Source organism: Primulina tabacum, chromosome 4 (genome assembly GCF_025594145.1).
Source record: "Primulina tabacum isolate GXHZ01 chromosome 4, ASM2559414v2, whole genome shotgun sequence".
Classification (NCBI taxonomy): Eukaryota; Viridiplantae; Streptophyta; class Magnoliopsida; order Lamiales; family Gesneriaceae; genus Primulina; species Primulina tabacum.
In genome coordinates, this window is record NC_134553.1 from 39,521,884 (window position 1) to 39,542,597 (window position 20,714).

The 20,714-nt window shown below is 36.4% G+C and overlaps 1 protein-coding gene across 1 annotated transcript; it reads left to right on the plus strand.

Moving 5' to 3' along the window:
* Window positions 1-17,787: 17,787 nt before the first annotated feature.
* Window positions 17,788-18,844, plus strand: LOC142541632 (thioredoxin-like protein CXXS1). Its single transcript, XM_075648120.1, has 3 exons — window positions 17,788-17,969; window positions 18,154-18,276; window positions 18,569-18,844. The coding sequence occupies exons 1-3, from the start codon at window positions 17,874-17,876 to the stop codon at window positions 18,704-18,706; spliced, it is 357 nt and encodes a 118-aa protein (XP_075504235.1). The 5' UTR covers window positions 17,788-17,873; the 3' UTR covers window positions 18,707-18,844.
* Window positions 18,845-20,714: the final 1,870 nt, after the last annotated feature.

A 20,714-nucleotide genomic window follows, 5' to 3' on the forward strand; every position in this document is an offset into this window, starting at 1 on the left:
ATGAGTTAACATATCCTGTCCTGAGGCATACTGAAAATAATCTGTACTGAGCAATTATAATACGTCCATAACTGAACTGGAAATCACTATAAAAATATTTGCTCCTTGGAGCCTGTACTGAAATGTCTGGTAAAATTTTCTGTTGAGATTATGTTTTACGCCTGTGGCCACTGCACTAAGCTGAACTGATCGGTAACTGGCTACCGGGGAGGCTGAAACTGAACTGAGCTGGCCGATCACTGGCGACCGGGTGGTACCATACTGAACTGATCGGTCACTGGCGACCGTATAAAATAACACTCCCACATAGTGAATGAACCACAAGCCATATCGCATAAATCTCAAAAATAATCATTTTCTATTTAATGCACGTAAAATAATTAACTGGCATAATGAAAATTCCTGTAATTTTACCAACTGGATTGGATTGGATCGTTCCCAGGCTCGCTGCAACCTAACTGTGCCATGAAAAATATGCAATAGCTTAAACATGACCAACTATGCAATTTACGTTCAAAAGATGCGACTATGACGCCTACTGACTTCGCATTTAATCATGACTCAGAGCCAACCTGAACCGACACTGAACTGACGTATAGTCATGATTAAAATACGCTGAAAAATCATAAAATAATGTTCCTAAAATGATAGGGTCGAAATCTAGGTGAAATGGAGGCCAAAACACGAAACGCTCTTTCGAGAGTCAATTTGGCACATTGCACCGTAAATTCTCGTACGACCTCAAAAATGATCCAAATGACAAACGGTCAAAAACATGACCTTCCTAACTCAATGAGGCACTGTCCAGTCCAAGGCCATGGGCTAAAAGCCAACCAAGAACTCGAACGAGCCTCTAAACCGACACAGCAACTTGCTGTAATTTCCAGCAGCTGCGACCTAGCTTGCATCGCGTCGTTTGCAAGACTTTTGGCCATTGGGGCTTTAACCACCGACCAAAGCCTCTCCACAACGTCCCAAGGAATGATTTGAACCATGGCTAAGGGCCCTAGGCCAGCCACAATTCGCCTCATTCCAGCAACCACCCGAAAGTTCTCACCGAGGGCCCTCATGCGTGCGTGTGTAGTGTTTATGTTATGATCGATGTCTTGCGTCGTTCCAGTGGCCATTTGATTGACCATGGCACGATCTAGACATCTAGGAGCATGATATGAACCGTGGCTAAGGGCCATAGGCCAACCAAGATCCACACCAAGCAACAAAAGAAACGAAACCAAATGCTGAAAAATGGAAGGGCCGAATGGGGAAAGGGGCTGTTCTTGTTGATTATTTAAAAACCGATGAGCCATGGACCAAGCCACCAAAAGGGAAACTTAGTCACGTCTTAGACATGCTAGGAAAGTGATCCAACCATGGCTAAGAGCCCTTAGGGCAGCCAAGATCAGATCCAACCCCTTGACACAAAAACTGAAATTTTCGAATCACATTTCTGCACCTATGGGGAACTTGCTGTCATTTCGGTTTTCCAGCAAGCATGGGGCTGGTTTGGATGGACCAACATGGTCCTAATGCATCCTACTACATGTATACAAGCCGCCTTGGGAGCCTGGAGTCGATCCAATACCTGAAACTCACAAACCAAAAGAAATCGTGAAGCTTGCCATGAAGAGCCGAAATTCTGCATGTGTGTTCCAAAATATTTTGACATGTATCTCGGTTTTTGCTTGCTAAAACATGATCATGTACTGAAAAATAAATGATAATATGACTTGATTGAGGTTTGAAAGAAATCTAGACATGCCTGGTTTCGTTTCGAAAGAAAACGAAAAGAAGAGACGAGACGGCGCGGAGGAGACAGAGTGGCTTGCTTCTCTACCTTTCTTGGCTCTCGATTTTTCTCCCTTTCTCCCTAGCTGTTACTCACGTTTTTTTCTACTGAAAAGGGGTCTTATTTTCGGTGGAGGTGGAGGGGGAGTGATGGTTATGAAGGTGAGGAGAAGGGTGCACAAAAATAGGATCATATCAAGACCAAGTCTTCATGCATTTGAATTTTGAATTTTGAATTGCTATCAAATGATCTCTTGGGTGATTCTAGACTATAGTGGCCGATTTTATCATGCCAAACAAGGGTTAGGATAGTGGTCTAGTATTAATTAATTAAGGTGGAAAAATAGCTAAAAGAATTAGCATGCTAATCAACCAAGAATGGGTCAAAGGTGAGTTGGCAAGTCCTAGTTTGTTCTTCTAGGGGTGTGGCCGAAAATGCATGATAAATGGTAGGGGGAAAATTGATTATCTAGTAATTTAATAACCCTTAAAAGCCTTACTAATCCTTTAATTAATTTAGTGAACTAACCCCTTAATTAAGTAACTTAAATGAGCTCATTTCTTAATCACCTCCAATAATTTAAATTAAAATCCTCAACTAACTTAAATAATTCCTTAAACTTCTTTTTAACTTTAATGAACTTACTTGCTAGCTAAATTAACTTCTGGAAATATTTCTCAAATCTTAAATTCTATCTCAAAACTCCAACTCCAGTCCGGCCTCACTGAAATAACTGAAATGCTAAAAATCAAACTACTGAACTGAAATAATGAATAATTAACTTCAAATAAATGCATTTAAAATAATCATGCAATGAAGTCAATTAAATTTAAAAATCTAGAATTATGCATGGCTTATACGTCTACTGACTTACGGGTTCTACACAACTGATCGCACAAAATGAATCAGTCTAACTGGTTACGTCAATTGAGCAGTCCACCTGATTGTCCAGTTGATAGGTGATTCAGCAGGAAAACCTCATAAGCCTGGCCAGCCGAAGGAGTGTTCAACTGATGAAGAAACCCAGCTGATCAGTCCAACTGAACGAGTGTGAAATTTGTTCAACTGACGAGTCAACTGATTTCACCAGCCCAACTGAAAGATCAGTTCAACTGAACAGTTCGAAGCATCAGTTAGAATCTTTCAGTTATGGATGAAGACAAACTCTCTCAAGTGGAATCCAGCTGTACTTGAAGGTACAAAGCCATTATTCAGTCAAAGGACAATAATGGACGTTGCATTAGTGCATTAAAGACAAAACGTTTCAGAAGGGCAGTCGAAAAGTCGAGACACAAAGTCCAAGAAACGAATTCAAGATGCAACAGATACAATAAATGAGTCTCACTGTACGATCAGTTTTCCCGCCTATATAAAGAGAAGATCAGTGAAGACTCAAACATATATACAACTTAAGAGAGAAAAGAAAGGGCGCTCTTCAAAGTCATATAAGCTTAAAAGAAGCATTCAGCCCAGTCGAGGGAACTCTTTACAGATATATCAGCTTAGCTTAGAAGCGTATTTTCCTCAGTGTGTGAGAACATCCTTGTTCAGTTCTTACACACAAACACTCTCAACCACTCAAATACAGTCTTGCACAAACACGTTAAATTTGTGTATGTAGTCTTTCTCATATAGACATTAAAGAAGTGTTGACTGGAAGGTGCTGCCTTTAGTCTAAGTCTAAGAGTTCAGTTTAGGCAGTGGGTAAGTCCTAGCTGAGTGGGTTTGTACAAAGAGTTGTATAAATCAAAGTTTTCTAGTGGATCCTACCCGAGGCGGTAGAAGGGGTGACGTAGGAGCAGTTGAAGTCTTTGAACTGATGAATGCAAAAATTATTATGTCCCTTTTTGGTTATTCAGTTTACATAAGATAAAATGCTTTCTAATATAACAGTCTTCTTCACGAAAGATTACTTCGAGTTTCTTCCGCTTGATTTTTTAAACAAAACTCGATTTAATTCATCGGTGTTAATATTCTTAGAACACGAGCTATTGCAGCTTATTGGAGAATATTTTGTTTGAAGCATCCCAAAGATGCCCAGCAAACGATCCTTCAGAAACTCTCGATCCAATTGTATGCATGAGATTTGTTCGGTTTACTTGCATGTTATTGCGTTTCCATTTCTTCCATTCACGTGTTTTCTAGATTTGTTGCCAAGGGATGCCATGTTCTTGCTGTTAAAGGGCTGAGCGAAGGGTTAAGTTGCTGTCCTTTAAGCTGGAGTCACGATTTGATTGGTGGTGAGGGAGCCGAGAGTTGGGGTTTGAGGCGCTGTGATGGTTGTGGGGTGTGGTATGGTGTATGGTTCTGCTGGGGGCCTGGGGTTAGGGTCTAGTGTGCGTATAAGAGTCCTAGGATGAGTCTCTTTATGGTGGTTCATGGCCTAGAGCGGCAGCTAAGAGGCTGAACAAAGAAAGCTACGGCTGTGCAATTGGGCTCACGTAGAGCAAGTCACGGCTGTGGGGTTTGGGGCGGTTGCTGGACGGAGACAGGGCGTGGGCAGTGTCTTGAGTCATTCCTTAGGGTCTTAGGAGGGGCCTGGTGGTGTTGGTTTAGGGCTGAGTTGGCTAGGGAAGGTGGCTGGACCAGGAAGCAACTAGCTGCACCAATGGGGGACAGGTTAGGCTAGTCACGGCTCTTGCTTGATTTGGGGCTCAGCCGTTAGTTCTGAGTTTGAAAGGGGTGTATTATGGTCTACGTTATGTCTAAGGGTCGGGTCTAGGGCCTGGTTCGGGTCTGGTTCGAGTCGGTTTAAGCATGAAGTAGTTAGAAGCATGCTAGGGTCACGGCTAGAGTTGGGCGATGTCTTGCTGGAATTTCCAGCAGCTGTTCAGGGTCCTATTCGAGTGTCTAAAGGTTTTGTTTTGAGGTTTTTAGGACTTTTTAGATGTTTTTAAGGTATGGTAAAAATTTGGGAAAGTTTTGGTTAAGTTTCGGTTCGATTCGGGTTAAAATCGGGACCCAGTCCAAGTTTTAAAACGAATCGTTTAAGTTTTGAATTTGGCTCGATTTTACATCTAGGGATGCTTTTAAATATGTTTTGGGACATCTTAAGGAGTTTGGTAAGTTTCGGGTCAATTTTAGAGGTCCAAGGGTGAAACGATAATTTTTGGGTTTCCAGGGGCAAAATGATCATTTGCACCCGAGGTGAGATTTTGGTCAAGACAGCGCCCTGAGCACAAATTTGTAATATTTTAAAAGTTTATGCATCATGTTTACGATTTTTACGCTATTATGATAATTATGGTGCATGCTTGGTTTAAAGGAAAAATTACGTATACGCATGCTTTTATTTAAGTGATGAATATGTTGACACGTTTTGAAGGAATTGATTTAGACATGTAAGGTCCGGACTCAGTGGGTGGGTAATGCCTTCGCTGATGATCCTCGCCGCCGGTTACCGCGGTTACACGTAGATGGATCCATCGACTGACATGATGACATGATGATACGAAAGTCGCAGATAATGAACGGAATTCAAATTAAGATTTTAGCACGTATATGCTGATACGATGATACATGCTATCACCATGTTTTGAGATGTTACGGTTACGCATACGATATTATAACATGATGAGACATGTTTTGACACGTTACGATTTTATACGACACGCTTATGTTCACGTTTTTAAGCTCATGAAATGTATGTTCATTATGCTATTTTTCACTGCTGTGTACTACGTATATATACTCGTTATCTCTGCTATAGGTGTGTTGAGTCTTTAGACTCACTAGACGCGTGTGATGCAGGTGAGCATTTTGATCAGGAGACTGGAGGTGATGATCACTGAACGGGCGGAGCTGGTGGCGCACGTTAACCGGAGGACCTTGTATTCTTCCGCGATAATATGATTTTATGGGAACACGTTTAAACAGTTTTTAGTTGATTGATGAATTTATTTTGTTGAGGGTTTTGATAGATTTTATATGTTGGACGTTTTGTATTTTTAACTAGTAAATGGTTTAGATTGGTTACTCTTTTCATAAATTTTAAATGTTGTTATTTTATTCAGCAGTGGGATGATTTTTTTAAAAAAATGTATGTTTTCGAATTTTATAGTTTTATATGGGCATGGTTTCGTCCATAGCATCAAAAAAAATTTCAGTAGAATTTTAAAATGAGCAAGACATTTCAACGTTTCAACTGAACAACAAGTAGCTGACATCTTCACCAATAATTTACCCGAGACTATGTTTTCTTACTTTCTTAATATTCCTTGTTTAATTGATTTGTCTTGATATTAATTGCATTGTTATGTCAGTTTGTCGTGTCAGTCAGTGGTTATTCAGCTGTTGCTAATTATCTTTTCAGATTAAAATCATTTAGTATGCTGAAAGAAAATAACAATGAATCAGAATAGCAATTTTATTGATAATATCTTTCTATTATTACACGATTCAGCTCCCTTTCATCGCCTTCTAGCCAAAGGGACATCCAACTAGACATCACACTGGAAGCAATTCTTTTGTAACCCTCTGAGAAAACTATTCTTTCTAGCACTCTATGTTCCTTGATAAGCATCAAGTAGTAGAGACCTTCATCAGTTACAAGGTCTGGAGTGTGAATGGCATCGAGACGTCGCTTATATTTAATTTCAGTTGCCTTCTATTCATCAGTGGCAACTAATCCATCTTGCTGGATAGTCTGCAGGTCATGTATCTTCGTCCAAGTGGACATAACTTTATCAAAGACAAAGTCTTCGATATCTTTCTTCCAACATTCCACACTTGAAAGTCTTACTGCATGATTAGGATTGTTGGAACTTCTTGCTCTGTCCATCTGTGCCTGATTGATATTGTCTGCTTAAATATTTTGTATCTAATGAATTTGATCTTATTTATAGACAGACTCTAATTGGAGAAACAAAGGAAGATGAAGAGTCATAAGTCAACAGGATTCAATTAATTCATTGGGAATGATATTCTCTTACTCTCTTTAATTATACGTATTTATTTAGGGGGAATGTCGATTTTAAACAAGTTAACTGATAAGGCAATAGTCAGTTGGTCTTCAACTGAACTGATTCAGTCCTCAACTGATCACTCAGTTATTGACCTAACTGATCTTATCCATAAGTTGACTGATTAATCGATAAGAATTCCATATCAAATGATAGGATTGATAAAATTATGCATTTAATTATGTCTTTCGTTGAATAGTAATTAAACATGTGTGTAGTCCAAGCTTTTTTCATTCATGATTACACATTTAGTACACACGTTTTTATCTTTATTCATCTTGGAACGACAGGTGTCCAAATATTCGAACAAACACCAACATAAGAAATGAACCAGCTTCATTTCAGTTTCTTACGAGCATTTTGATTTTCAAAGCATATCAACTACCAAAGCTTTTTCTCTCCTACGCAGATCCTCAAAAAGACTCGGAAAATGGCAAATCAAATCCCTGCTTATATGCTAAATGTTATTGCTATTGGTTTTGATTCACTCATTTCTATTAAGGATGAATCCATTCGAAGCGTCTTTCTGAAATTGGAAGCTGCTGGTTTAAGGAAATTTCTTGGGTCATCTACTCAGGAAATCTATTCTAAAGAAATTCAAGACTTCTACGATAACAGTTTCGTATCTGCTGATGGAAAGATCAAGACGACTGTCAACAGCACTTTGCTGATTATTGATGAGGACTCATTCATCACATTCTTCCAACTGCATTCAGACGGCCTTTCTAATATTTCAGAAGTGAAACTTGCTGATATCGAGGAGATGAAAACAGTTTTATCTGTCGATGGGAAAAAGGTAAAAGTTTCTGATCCCAAGAAGGAGCTGAAACATGAATATCAGTTGCTGGCGGACATAATAGCCAAGGGTATTCTCACCAAAGCAGGTTCGTTTGATGCCCTGACCCTTGAAAATTTTCAAATAATGGCTGCTCTGGTGAATGGACGCAAGCTGAACTGGTCAGCTATCCTGTTCACAATTTTGAAGAACATGGTCCAATCAACCAAACAATCCAAAGGATATGTCGTGTCTATCAGCTTCAACTTGAAAAGAAAAGGTTTGGTGGATGTCACTTCTAAGAAGTCATCTAAATGCAAAGTCTTCACTGCCAAGAATCTTCAACTACCAAAGACAAAGCTGGATATCTCTCCTCAACAAAATCAGGGCTGAGCCTTACTCATGCTCTCACTGACCCGAAAGGAAAGGGCAAAATGATTGATGAGCCCCGACCGAAAAACCTGATTCAGACTCATATTGACTTAATGTGGTAAGATGTAAATGAATTTTCTGAATTGAAGCTAAAAGCTTACAATGAATAGATCAGATTTAGAACGGATGTGTTTTCCAAGAAATTGCAGAAGGCAAAAGTTTTGGATAAATTCATCTCTCTGGAGACAATAGTCCTCAAGGTTGTTAAAGCTGCCACAATTGCTCAGGTGCTGGAGAGGAGGACGTATTTCTTTGATCAGATGTGTGCCAAGAAGCTAACTCAAGTCTCAGCTCAGCTACGCAAGAACTTTGATCCTACCAGTCCAACTGCCTTCAATGACAAAGCAGTTTATGACCAGTTGGACACGGATCTCCTCACATTACAAATGAAGATCAAAGACTGGGAAATAGGACAACAATTGATTATTCCATCAATTTCCCAAAGCTCATTCTCAGAAGAACAGGCTGAACCATCAACTCATCAGCCAGAGCCATCCAAAGAAGCGATTACTGAAAAATCTGAGCAAGCAACTGATCTTTCTTCCAAGGATGCTCAACCATCTTCTTCTGCTACTCCATCTCTAGCAAGTCTTCAACTTTACACTAAAGCTGAGTTGTCATTAGCAAATGTTTATGAAGTGATACAATCAGTTGCTGCTGACATCCAGCTGAATGTTTTAACTGTAGAAACAGTTGAAGACCAGAGCAAAGGTGAGCCAGTAGCCTCAGAGGCTATTTTAGAAGAAATTTTAAAACCAGTTCAATCGCCTGCCACGACTGAACAAATGGTCCTAGCTGAAACTGACATGGCTCAGTTGCACTCTGCACCAACTGAAGAAGTGCCAACTGAAGTGTCGGCATATAAACCAACTGAATAGCCAAACAGTTCAACTGCTGCTCAGTCTTCCACTCCACCTCAAGAACCTCAACAAGAGGTAGTTGAAAAAATTGTTCCATAAATGATTACGGCTGAGGCTGAATCAAATAGGGCCTTGGTAATTTTTAATGAAGCAGACGAGGATTAAGAACCCGAATCATCTGAAGCCATGTCTCCTCAGACAACAAATTTAGCGTCGGATTTATGTAAAATCGTCGCTATTTAGCAACGGATTAAGAAACCGTCACCTACAAATGTAGCGACGGAATTCACAAACCGTCGCTACAATTACCGACAATTTGTTCAAGCATTCCATCGCTACCTTAGCGACGGTTACATCATAATTTCCGTCGCTAACATTTTCGGTAAAATAAAAAAAATACTTTTAATAATTTAATAAATCTAAAAAAACTTACAATATTACTATGAAAACATAATTCCTACCAAAAATTAAAAAGAAAAAATTTATATTAAATCGAAACTAAAATCGTGTAAAGAGAAAAATTTTAAGTGTTTTGAAGTGATAAACTTGTGTAAGAGAGAAAAATTTTAATTGTTGTGAGGTGGGTGTGAGAAAATGGATTGAAAGATTGCGCGACGGTTATTTGTTTCAACCGTCGCAAATAGCGACGGTTAATGACAACCCCGTTGCTAATTATGGCGGTTTTTTCAAAATTTAAATTTGCGACTGTTTGTCTTACGGCCGTCGCTATATGTAGCGACGACAAAGCTAGAACCGTCGCTAAAATTAGCGACGGCAAAGCTAGAACCGTCGCTAAAATTAGCGACGGCTTGAAGAAAACCGTTGCTACTTGAAAACATGCGACAGTTTGGCTTTACCTGTCGCTAAATTTAGCGACGGTTATTTAAAACCGTCGCTAAATATAGCGACGAATGTAAGTCAAACCGTCGCAATATTGAATTAGCGACGGTTTAGAGTAAACTGTCGCAAAATTTAGCGACGGTGTTTTCTGAACCGTCGCTAAAAAATGGCAACAGCTTACACAAACCGTTGTCGATTGTCCAAAAAACACGCTAATAGACAACATTTCACAAAACCATTGTCATAAATACTCAAAGACAACGGTTTTATAGAACCGTTGTCTTTGACCCCCAAAAGACAACGGTTTTTATAAAACCATTGTCTTTTGCTTAAAAAAATGCTCTACAACAACGGTTTTATTTAAAACCGTTGTTAAAAGTTTTTTAACAATGGTTTTAGTTAAAATCGTTGTCGTAGAGGTGTTGTTGATTGCAAAATTTCTTGTAGTGTATGATTGAAGACATTCAGTCCAACCTCCACCATTTGATATCAACCATTCTGATGTGAAGTCAACCCAATTGCTGCACACATTAAAGATTGATTCTATGAAGGAGAATACAATGAAAAAAATCTACAACAGATTAAAAAGGATATTACTAACTTGTTTCCCCAACTAGATCAATTAAGGAAAGACCGAGTGACAGTTCAAGCACATTTCTAGACTCAAGACATGTTCAAAATTCGCATTGAATTTTTGGAAACATTAGTGACAAAGAGAATGGATCTGATACAAGAACATATAATGAATGCTATATCTAATGTCACCTCGGAAGTCCGTGTATTATCCAACAAGGTTGATGGGTTTAGCAAAAAGGGAAAAGAAGAAGAAGAACAACAGAAGCTATCAAATAAGAGGCTAAGTCAACCGAATTATCAAGGACCAGCTGATAAAAGAACAAATAAATGAAGAAGTCCAGATAAGTTAGAAGACGGTCTTAATATTCAGTTGAAAGTTTTGGCAGATTTTCAGTCAGAAGAATATTTTTTTATTCTTATTCTTTCATTTTTTCTATGAATCTGTACATTGAGAGAGTTACCAATAAAAAATTATTTTATCTACAAGAATTCAGTATGATCAGTTCATATATTCTAAGTTTTGTCAAACACCTAAAAGGGGAAAATTATTGAAAATTTAATTTCGGAAGTTGACAAATTATGCGAACAAATGATCAAGTAAACTGAAGGTGACTAAACTGAAGACTTATAACTAATAGTTGCGCAAACTGAAGATTAATGCGTAAAATAATCAAAGGCAACTGATCTAAGCAAGATAACTGAACTGTGTAGTCAACTGGAAGATCAGTTGAGACTTACACGTCAACTGATTTATCAGTCTTATACGTCATCAGTTAAAAGGACATAGCCAACAACCGACAGTTTGTACAAGAGCAGTAGGAACGCCGCATTGCAGAAAAGCTACAGTGTACGACTGTCAGAAGAATGTTGACGTGGCACACAACGGATATAAAGATTCAAAATGCATTCATTATTACCGTTGGAAGCAGCAAAGCCTATAAATAGCCATGAAGATCAGTTGAAGAGAGATGACCGAGTTATCCATCTATTGAAACCTCATTAAAAGTTTAGCAAAATTCTTTCAAGCTTATTTTCAAAAAGGCTCATGCTTATTCTACACATCAATAGCTTTCAGGCTATACATTGAGCTAAACGCACAAACAATTATTGTTGTATTATTCGATTTTGTGGAGATCAGTTGTGCTAAGAAGTTAGGTATCAGTTGAGTACTTGTAATCTTGTATTGATACTAAGAGTTTCAGTATTGGAAGTATTAATTACAAACTGAAGTTGGTTTCTACAAATCATTGTATAGATCAAAGTCTTTTAGTGAATATCCTATCTTCGAGATAGAAGGAGTGACGTAGGAGTATTTGTAGTCTCCGAACATCCACAAAATCTTGTGTTCCTTCTTTTCAGTTTTATTCAATCCGTCCTTCGGTTATTTTCGCTATTTTATTAATTTAATTGATTGACATTGACAACAAGATTCGTGAACTCAGTTTATCACTAAATTGATTCAATCTTCGATAGAGTTGTGAAAATTGTCAAGTGTTTATTCAACATCCCTTCTAAACATTTTTTCACACCCAACCGATCCTGAAAAATACCTTGTACAAACCCACTCCAGAAGGGCAGCACCCAACTAGAACTCTTAGTACTCAAGATTGCAGGCAGTACCTTACAATCTACATAATGTTTAATGTCAAAGGCCTAAAACTCCTTTCTTGAAAATTTGCGAAAAATTAAAAATTTTCTTTTTAAAAGAACTTAAATGGCCTCATTCATAAAATCACTGGGGAATCAAGTTCAATGTTTAAAATAATAGCAGCGGAAGAAAATAAAGTTTGCAAAAAATCACAATTTAAAAATATCCAACGACTGATAAAAATTGTTTGCGGAATAATATAACAACTGCTGCACTGAGGTCCTCGGGTGCCACTACTGCCGACCCAAGCTGGCTCACTGGTCCCCGCCCTCGGCCCTGACCTCATCAGTACCTACAACAATCAAGTCTAGTGAGCCTAAAGACTCAGCATGCATAAATCGCATCTAACGAGTAAAAATCTGAATTAAAATATGCATGAGTTAACATATCCTGTCCTGAGGCATACTGAAAATAATCTGTACTAAGCAATTATAATACGTGCATAATTGAACTGGAAATCACTGTAAAAATATTTTCTCCTTGGAGCCTGTACTGAAATATCTGGTAAAATTTTTTGTTGAGATTATGTTTTACGCCTGTGGCCACTGCACTAAGCTGAACTGATCGGTAACTGGCTACCGGGGAGGCTGAAACTAAACTGAGCTGGCCGGTCACTGGCGACCGGGTGGTACCATACTGAACTGATCGGTCACTGGCGACCGTATAAAATAACACTCCCACATAGTGAATGAACCACAAACCATATCGCATAAATCTCAAAAATAATCATTTTCTATTTATTGCACGTAAAATAATTAACTGGCGTAATGAAAATTCTTGTAATTTTACCAACTGAATTGGATTGGATCGTTCCCAGGCTCGATGCAACCTAACTGTGCCATGAAAATTATGCAATAGCTTAAACTTGACCAACGATGCAATTTACGTTCAAAAGATGCGACTATGACGCCTAATGACTTCGCATTTAATCATGACTCCGAGCCAACCTGAACCGACACCGAACCGACGTATAGTCATGATTAAAATACGCTGAAAAATCATAAAATAATGCTCCTAAAATGATAGGGTCGAAATCTAGGTGGAATGGAGGCCAAAACACGAAACGCTCTTTCGAGAGTCAATTTGGCACATTGCACCGTAAATTCTCGTACGACCTCAAAAATGATCCAAATGACAAACGGTCGAAAACATGACCTTCCCAACTCAACGAGACACTGTCCAGTCCAAGGCCATGGGCTAAAAGCCAACCAAGAACTCAAACGAGCCTTCTAAACGACACAGCAACTTGCTGTAATTTCCAGCAGCTGCGCAACTACAAGACTTGCGTTGGTTTCGAGACTATCGGCCATTAGGGGCGTGAACCACCGACCAGAGACTCTTACCAACATCCCAAGGAATGATTTGAACCATGGCTAAGGGCCCTAGGCCAGCCACAATCCGCATCACACCATAACTCAACCGAAGGGTCCAACCGAAAGCAACGTGCATGCGTGTGTAGTGATTATGCTATGATCGATGTCTTGCGTCATTCCAGTGGCCATTTGATTGACCATGGCACGATCTAGACATCTAGGAGCATGATATGAACCGTGGCTAAGGGCCATAGGCCAACCAAGATCCACACCAAGCAAACACAAACCGAAACCAAAAGCTGTCCAACCGAAGTAGCCGAAGGGGTATAGGGGCTGTTGTGATGTTTTTATTAAAAACCGATGAACCATGGACCAAGCCACCAAAAGGGCAACTTAGTCACGTCTTAGACATGCTAGGGAAGTGATCCAACCATGGATATAGGCCCTTGGGGCAGCCAAGATCAGATCCCTCCTCCATGACAAGAAACTGAATTTTCGAACAACATTTCTGCACCTATGGGGACTTGCTGTCATTCTGAATTTCCAGCAAGCATGGGGCTGGTTTGAATGGACCAACATGGTCCTAATGCATCCTAATACATGTATACAAGCCGCCTTGGGAGCCTGGAGTCGATCCAATACCTGAAACTCACAAACCAAAAGAAATCGTGAAGCTTGCCAAGGAATTCGAAAATTCTGCATGTGTTGTTCCAAAATGTTTTGACATGTATCTCGGTTTTTGCTTGAATAAACATGATCATATACTGAAAAATAAATGATAATATGACTTGATTGAGGTTTGAAAGAAATCTAGACATGCCTGGTTTCGTTTCGAAAGAAAACGAACGAAACGACGACGACGCCGCACGGAGGAGGTGGAGCGCTTCTCTTTTCTACCTTACCTTGCTCTCGATTTTTCTCTCTTATTTTTGGCTAGGTACCTCACGATTTTTCTACTGAAAATGAGTGTGAATTCACTCTGAATTTTCGAAAAGGAGAGGGGGGAAAAATGGTTATGAGGGGTGAGGAGAAGGGTGCACAATATAAGGAAGAATCAAGACCAAGTCCACTCCCCTTTGAATTTTAAATTTTGAATTGATATCAAATGAGTTGGTGGATGCTTCTAGGAGGTAGTGGCCAAAATTTCTCTTGTTCTAGACTAAGATATGTCCATTTATTTAATTAAATTGTGCTCCAAAAAATCCTAGAATTATCCTACTAATTACATGCAAAGAATTGGTCAAAGTTGATGAGTTGGAAAATGAATCTTCTAGCACTAAGGGTGGCCGAAAAATGCATAATAAAATAAAAGGGAATGTTGATTATCTAGTCAACTAATAATCCTTGAAAGCCTTACTAATCCTTTAAATAATTTAGTGAGCTAACCCCTTAATTTAATAACTTAAATGAGTTCATTTCTTAATCACCTCAAATAATTAAATTAAATCCTCAAACCTCCCTTTCTAACTTAAATGAACTTGGTTGCTGGCTAAATTAACTTCTGGAAATATTTCTCGAAATCTTAAATTCTATCTCAAAACTCCAACTCCGGTCCGGCCTCACTGAAAATACTGAAATGCTAAAAATCAATCTACTGAACTGAAATAATAAATAATTAACTTCAAATAAATGCATCATGCAATGAAGTCAATTAAATTTAAGAAAACCTAGAATTATGCATGGCTTATACGTCTACTGATTTACGGGTTCTACATTTAACGTCTTTATGCCAAGGCTACAAACACAATCTTTAATGTCTTTGTATGAAGACTCACTCAGCTAAACAATAAGCTCGACTCTATGTATATGTGAGTGATTGTGTGAGAACTGATCTAATTAGTACAACACGAAGGTGTGAGTTGGGCTAACTACTTCTAGTAAACTGATATGAAATAAATATGCCTTTAGTTTTCTTCACACACTGGTATTTAGTTGTAGTTCCGCTCTATGTTGTTATTGTCATTATTATTATGATGTCTTCAATGGTCTTTCATCTGGTATTTATAGGCGCTTGGTTGATCGTGCGTGAAGACTCAATAATAGTGTGTTGCATTTGCATGTGCTTCCTTAGGACATGTCTTGTCATTCTGAAAACTGTTCTGGAAGCTTTTACCTTTTAGCTTTGCTACGGCGTCCATTATTGTACCTTTGTCTGTGAAGTAGCTTGTAGCTTGTATATTCGCGCTTAGCTAGATTCCATTAAATAGTCTTGTCGTGACATGCGAACAGATCAGTTACAACTAATGCTCTGAAGTGGCACTACAAAAATAAATGTTTATGGTGACATTCATAAATGTCATCATATTCAATATTTAGTGACATTTAAGTTTTAGTGACACCTCTAACAAATGTCATCTATTCCAATGTCGTCTTAAACTTACTGACATTTTTTAATGTCATTATAAGATGTTAATGACAACTTCATACGTGTTACTAATTATTCATATGACAATTTTAAATGTCAGGAAAACTCTTGTTTAAATACATTTATAGATGCCTTGTTATTATAGTAATAATGACAAATTTATATGTCAGTTAAAATCATTTATAATGACAACTAAAAGTGTCGTGTATGTTATTTATAGTGACAATAACAAATGTGGGAATATTTGGGTTGGATAAATATAGGAGGAGGAAAAATTAGATAAAATAAATGTGAGAATAAAAAAACATATTAGATTAGTTATCCTGACATTTTTAATTGATGTCATTTTTTATATGGAGGGAGACAATTATTTTCCCTCCTCCAATATTTATCTAACCCAAATATTCTCACACTTATTTATAGTGAAATTTTTTAGTTTTTTAACGATTTTTTACGATGTGGGAAAAGTAATTGTTTCCCTCCATATAAAAGATGACATCAATTAAAAATGTCATGATAACTAATCTAATATGTTTTTTATTTTACACATTATTAATTTTTTACAAGTGTCATTATTAAGTATTTGTAACAACATTTAATTAAAAGTGCCTACAAAAAAGTGTCACAATAGCCATTTATTGTTGTAGTGTGGTCTGGTGAAATCAGTTTGGACTGATTTCACTGTATCAGTTCTTTTGTTCAGCTGGGTTCTTCATTAGTTGAGCTCTTCATCAGCTGTTCGGGCTTCTGAAGGTCTACTGTTGAACAACCTATCAGTTGAACTGTTCTTAGATATATTAGTTGGACTGGTTCAGTTTTGGCAATCAGTTGGCGCTTTCAGTTTGTGTCTTGACAACTTCAATTTTGGCTTCAGAAACTGATCAGTTTGGGATTTCTGCACACTAGATAAATTTGTTAGAAACATAGTAACAAGTTTTGTTAACATCAAAATCAAGATTGCGAACATAAAATGTTCTAACAGATATTCTTCTAATGATCGTACAACCAGTTTCTGAAAATAATGGCATTGAGATACCAGATATGAATGTTTGTTATAGATCTGCCACAGGAAGTTCGTGCCATCACATAAATTCTATTACATCTTAGCACTATTATCGTTTTGATGTATTTCATGTTGCACTAGATTTTCAAGTTGAAGAACTCAATAACAGATTCAATGGTGGGGCTATAGAACTTCTTATACTTAGCTCTGCTTTGGAACCTCGAGATAACTTTATGTTGTTTAAGGTTGATGATATTTACACTCTTGCAGATAAATTCTATCTCAATGATTTCAATGGACAAGATCTACATTATTTGAGAAGTAAGTTGGAGCATTATAAGTTTGATATAATTCATCGTGAAAGGTTTCAGAATATCTCTACCATTTTTGAATTATGTCGACGATTAGTAGAGCATGAAAAGACACAACTTTATGATTTAATTGATAGATTGATTCGTCTGGTTTTAATACTTCATGTTTCAACTGCAACAACAGAACGATCATTCTCAGCTGTGAAACTTCTTAAAACTTCTATTCGAAATAAGATGGAAGAAGAGTTCTTGACATATTTTATGATTATCAAATTGAAAGAGAGTTTACTGCAAAGATCGATACTGATTCAATAATTGATTAATTATATTCTATGAAAAACCGCAGAGCACTCTTCAGTAGTTTATATCTTGTTCTTGTCACTATGTAATATTTGCGGTTACTGTTAAATATTTGATAAGTGTTTTTTTTATTATAAATTAATATTTTATCATATTTTAATTTTTTAATATTTAGTTTATATTATTTTATTTATTTTTATCAATCAGGTAGTTCAAGATAAAAAGTTTCCTGATTACGCCTATATATATATATATATCCAATATTTTTTAAAAAAACAATTGTGTGGTGGTGTAATATGTATATATATGAGTGGTGTCTTATCACCATCAGACATCAGCTATTGGGAGGAAAACTCGAGAAAAATATGTACTACATATTGATAAGGTTCAAGACCACTCTATTATGTGTTGGACTAAAGGATTTGAATTACGGTTAATTTATTTTGTGCTCTTAATAGTTACATATGTTTTAAAAAAAAATATTTAAAATGTTTTTTTTTTATTTATTTATTTTGAAGGGTGGTGAGTTGTTTAATTTGTGAGGGTAGTTTTGAAAAAGAAAAATACATCGGTGAAGTCTATCCAGATCAGATATTTATAGCGCATATAATGCCACGTACGTTCAGGACTCAAAAACCGAACTTTCTTGATTTCATTATATTCAGAGATATTTTGCTGGGAAATATAGAATCTAAGTTGCAAAATGGCAGGACAAGTAATAGAGTCAAGAGTTGTCGAAGTTGAATCAGAGGAAACATGGGATTTGCTTATGTCTCAGGCAAAGAATCAAGGCTGTCCTGTAAGTAACAAATTTCACTTGGCTGTCGTGTAAGTAATAAATTTCACTTTCAAATAATTTTGGTCAAGAATTTGAGAGACTAGTATAAAAAAAAACAATTGATTTTTATTTTCTAAAACCTGATCTATGGCAAAAATAATATATATAAGAATAAGATCATTCAAGAATGTAAATAAAATTGCAGGTTGTAGTTCACTTTACAGCTTCTTGGTGCATGCCTTCGGTAGCCATGAATCAGTTTTTTGAAGAATTGGCTTTGTGCCACCAAGATATCTTGTTTCTCACCGTGGACGTCGACGAAGTCAAGGTACTCAATCCTTTGTATGTATGTACTCGAGTCGAGTTCCAGCATTCTTATTTTCGCGCTCACTTTCATCCACAAGCATTTTACTCCCTAACTTTTATTCATCATTTCAAAAGTTGTTTCAATTCGTGCAGTTCCATTCTTTTCGTCAAGTTTTCTGGTCAAAAACTATATTTTTACGTCACGTAGATCAGATTAGTACTCTTCGAATTAATTAATTTATTTTATCAGTAAAATAAAAATGCTAATAAAATTTTACAAAGAAAATCCCTTAGTAGAGGCGTAATTTTGTTAGGATGTGGCGTCAAAGATGGAGATCAAGGCAATGCCAACATTTGTACTGATGAAGGAAGGAGTTGCAACGCAAAAACTTATTGGCGCAAATCCAGATGAAATCAAGAAAAGGGTCAAAGAATTAGTAGGCCATTATTAGTAGCTTGCTTTGTTTAAAGTGTTATTCGCTTATATTTTTAGTGGTTTTGAAGGAGTGGAGTATACAGACGATGTTGGATGTTATATTTTAATTTGCACTGAAGAATCTAATAAAAAAAAACATTATAGTTCTGATTTACGACTACCAAATTGACAACTCAGCTTTCATTTCAAATCGACGTCTTCAATCTACATCTTCTAAATACAAAAATTTGAGTGAAAATAGTTTTAAAAATCAATTTTGTGTGACGGGTTTTTTATTTGGATCAGAAATGAAAAAATATTATTTTTTATGTAAAAAATATTATTTATTATTGTGAATATAAATATGATTGATCAATTTTACGGATAAAAATTTGTGAGATCTTGTTTACGAATAGATTTTGTTACCTTTGAAAATTAGGTTGATAAAAAAAAATTGAATTACTTGCAATTGGATGAAAATGAAACGTGGCATAAAAATTTCATGGCAAATGCCCCATTGTACGTCTTCCCACGTTTGACGACGTTCTCTCTTGAAATGATGGTGTTTAATATCACTTCTTATGTTGAAATTCTTGAAATAAAATAATTAAGATTTTCTTTATAATTTTTTTTAAAAAAAAACTTTTAAAATGATCCCTTTTATCCTTCGACGTTCTCCCTTGAAATGATAATGTTTAATATCACTTTTCAAGAAAAATAATATTTTTGAATTTAATTGATAAAATGTTTTTATTTAAATTTCTCTAACAATATCTTTTCTTTGTTAATTTGATTTCATACAATATCTTGTGAGATTTTGTCTTTTTAAGATAATGAAATAATTAAGAAAATATATTTTAGATATATTATTTATGATAATGATTTAAAGAGATATGGTATTAAGAATTTATTTCTAATTAAACTCGTACTTTTCTTGTGCAATAGGTTTTCTTGAAGAATAAAAGTCTACATCTATAAATAAGAGATCAAGAACATCATTAAAGCTCTCTCTCTTTGCTACGCCTCTTCTCACTTGATCATACATACAAACACGGACTTGTGCACACCGTAAAGATCAGAGAAACAAGTTGATAGGCGCGTAATAGTTAGTATTTTTATTTTCATATTTCCCATTATTCCAACCTCCGATATGTTTAATTGATACATTTTGTGTAATTTTATTGTAGGAGGAACTTTTACGGTCTTGGAACAAATTTGAGCTAAAAAAGTGATGTTTATCACATTTGAAGTTTCCAAGATATATTTTGAAAGAAAATGGACCAAATCAGAAGAGGTCCGGGAACAAGGCGTGGCCACGCCTTGTGATTATGTTTCAGCTGCCTGAAAATTGCAAGAAAGGAAAAAATCTGATTTTGTGAAGGTTATGCAAGATTTGAAAGAATTAATAAAATTCTAGATGAAATATTATATATAATATTTTATATTTAAGATTTAGGGTTAATAAAAGATTAGTGGGCTTTTTAGTAAAAATTTAGAACCAAAAGCCACCACTCCAAGGAGAAGACAGCCGCCATGAAGATTTCAAGAATTAGATTGGAAAAAGCACTCAACCATTTTTTTTCCTCCTCACGTATAGCAAGGCGCAGGACCTCTAGACTTCTCCCAACAAAATAGTTTGCATTTCTTTATGTTTTCTTATTTATTTTTCATGGATATTGTAGATCAAACTATGTTAGGCTAATTTTCTTAGTCTGATTCAAGGGATTGTCTACTATTTTAAGTTTATCACTGTGAGGTTTTTGCATTTTAATTTATTATTCTTGTTTGCCCAAGTATTCATTGATTTATGATTTAATTATATGAATGTTATACGTCAATTAATCTGACAATTTAATTTGATGTATGATTTTCTAATGTTAACCATGAATTCAGTGATCCATAATTGTCATGATCGATTGGTACGTGAGTAGCAATAGGTTAGATGTGTTGTGCTATCATAACATGTGTAATCTAAATAAATCGATGGAACTAGATCTTCCAATTGTAGCTATCTCGGTTGTTAGATTTTAGGATTAACTGTTTTC

What these genes read in the sequence shown, in the direction of transcription:
- LOC142541632 (XM_075648120.1), top strand. Translation starts at nt 17,874, where the DNA reads ATGGCAGGACAAGTAATAGAGTCAAGAGTTGTCGAAGTTGAATCAGAG. An exon ending in CAAAGAATCAAGGCTGTCCT is followed by an intron (nt 17,970 to 18,153) that starts GTAAGTAACAAA and finishes ATAAAATTGCAG; the next exon opens with GTTGTAGTTCACTTTACAGC. An exon ending in TGGACGTCGACGAAGTCAAG is followed by an intron (nt 18,277 to 18,568) that starts GTACTCAATCCT and finishes TAATTTTGTTAG; the next exon opens with GATGTGGCGTCAAAGATGGA.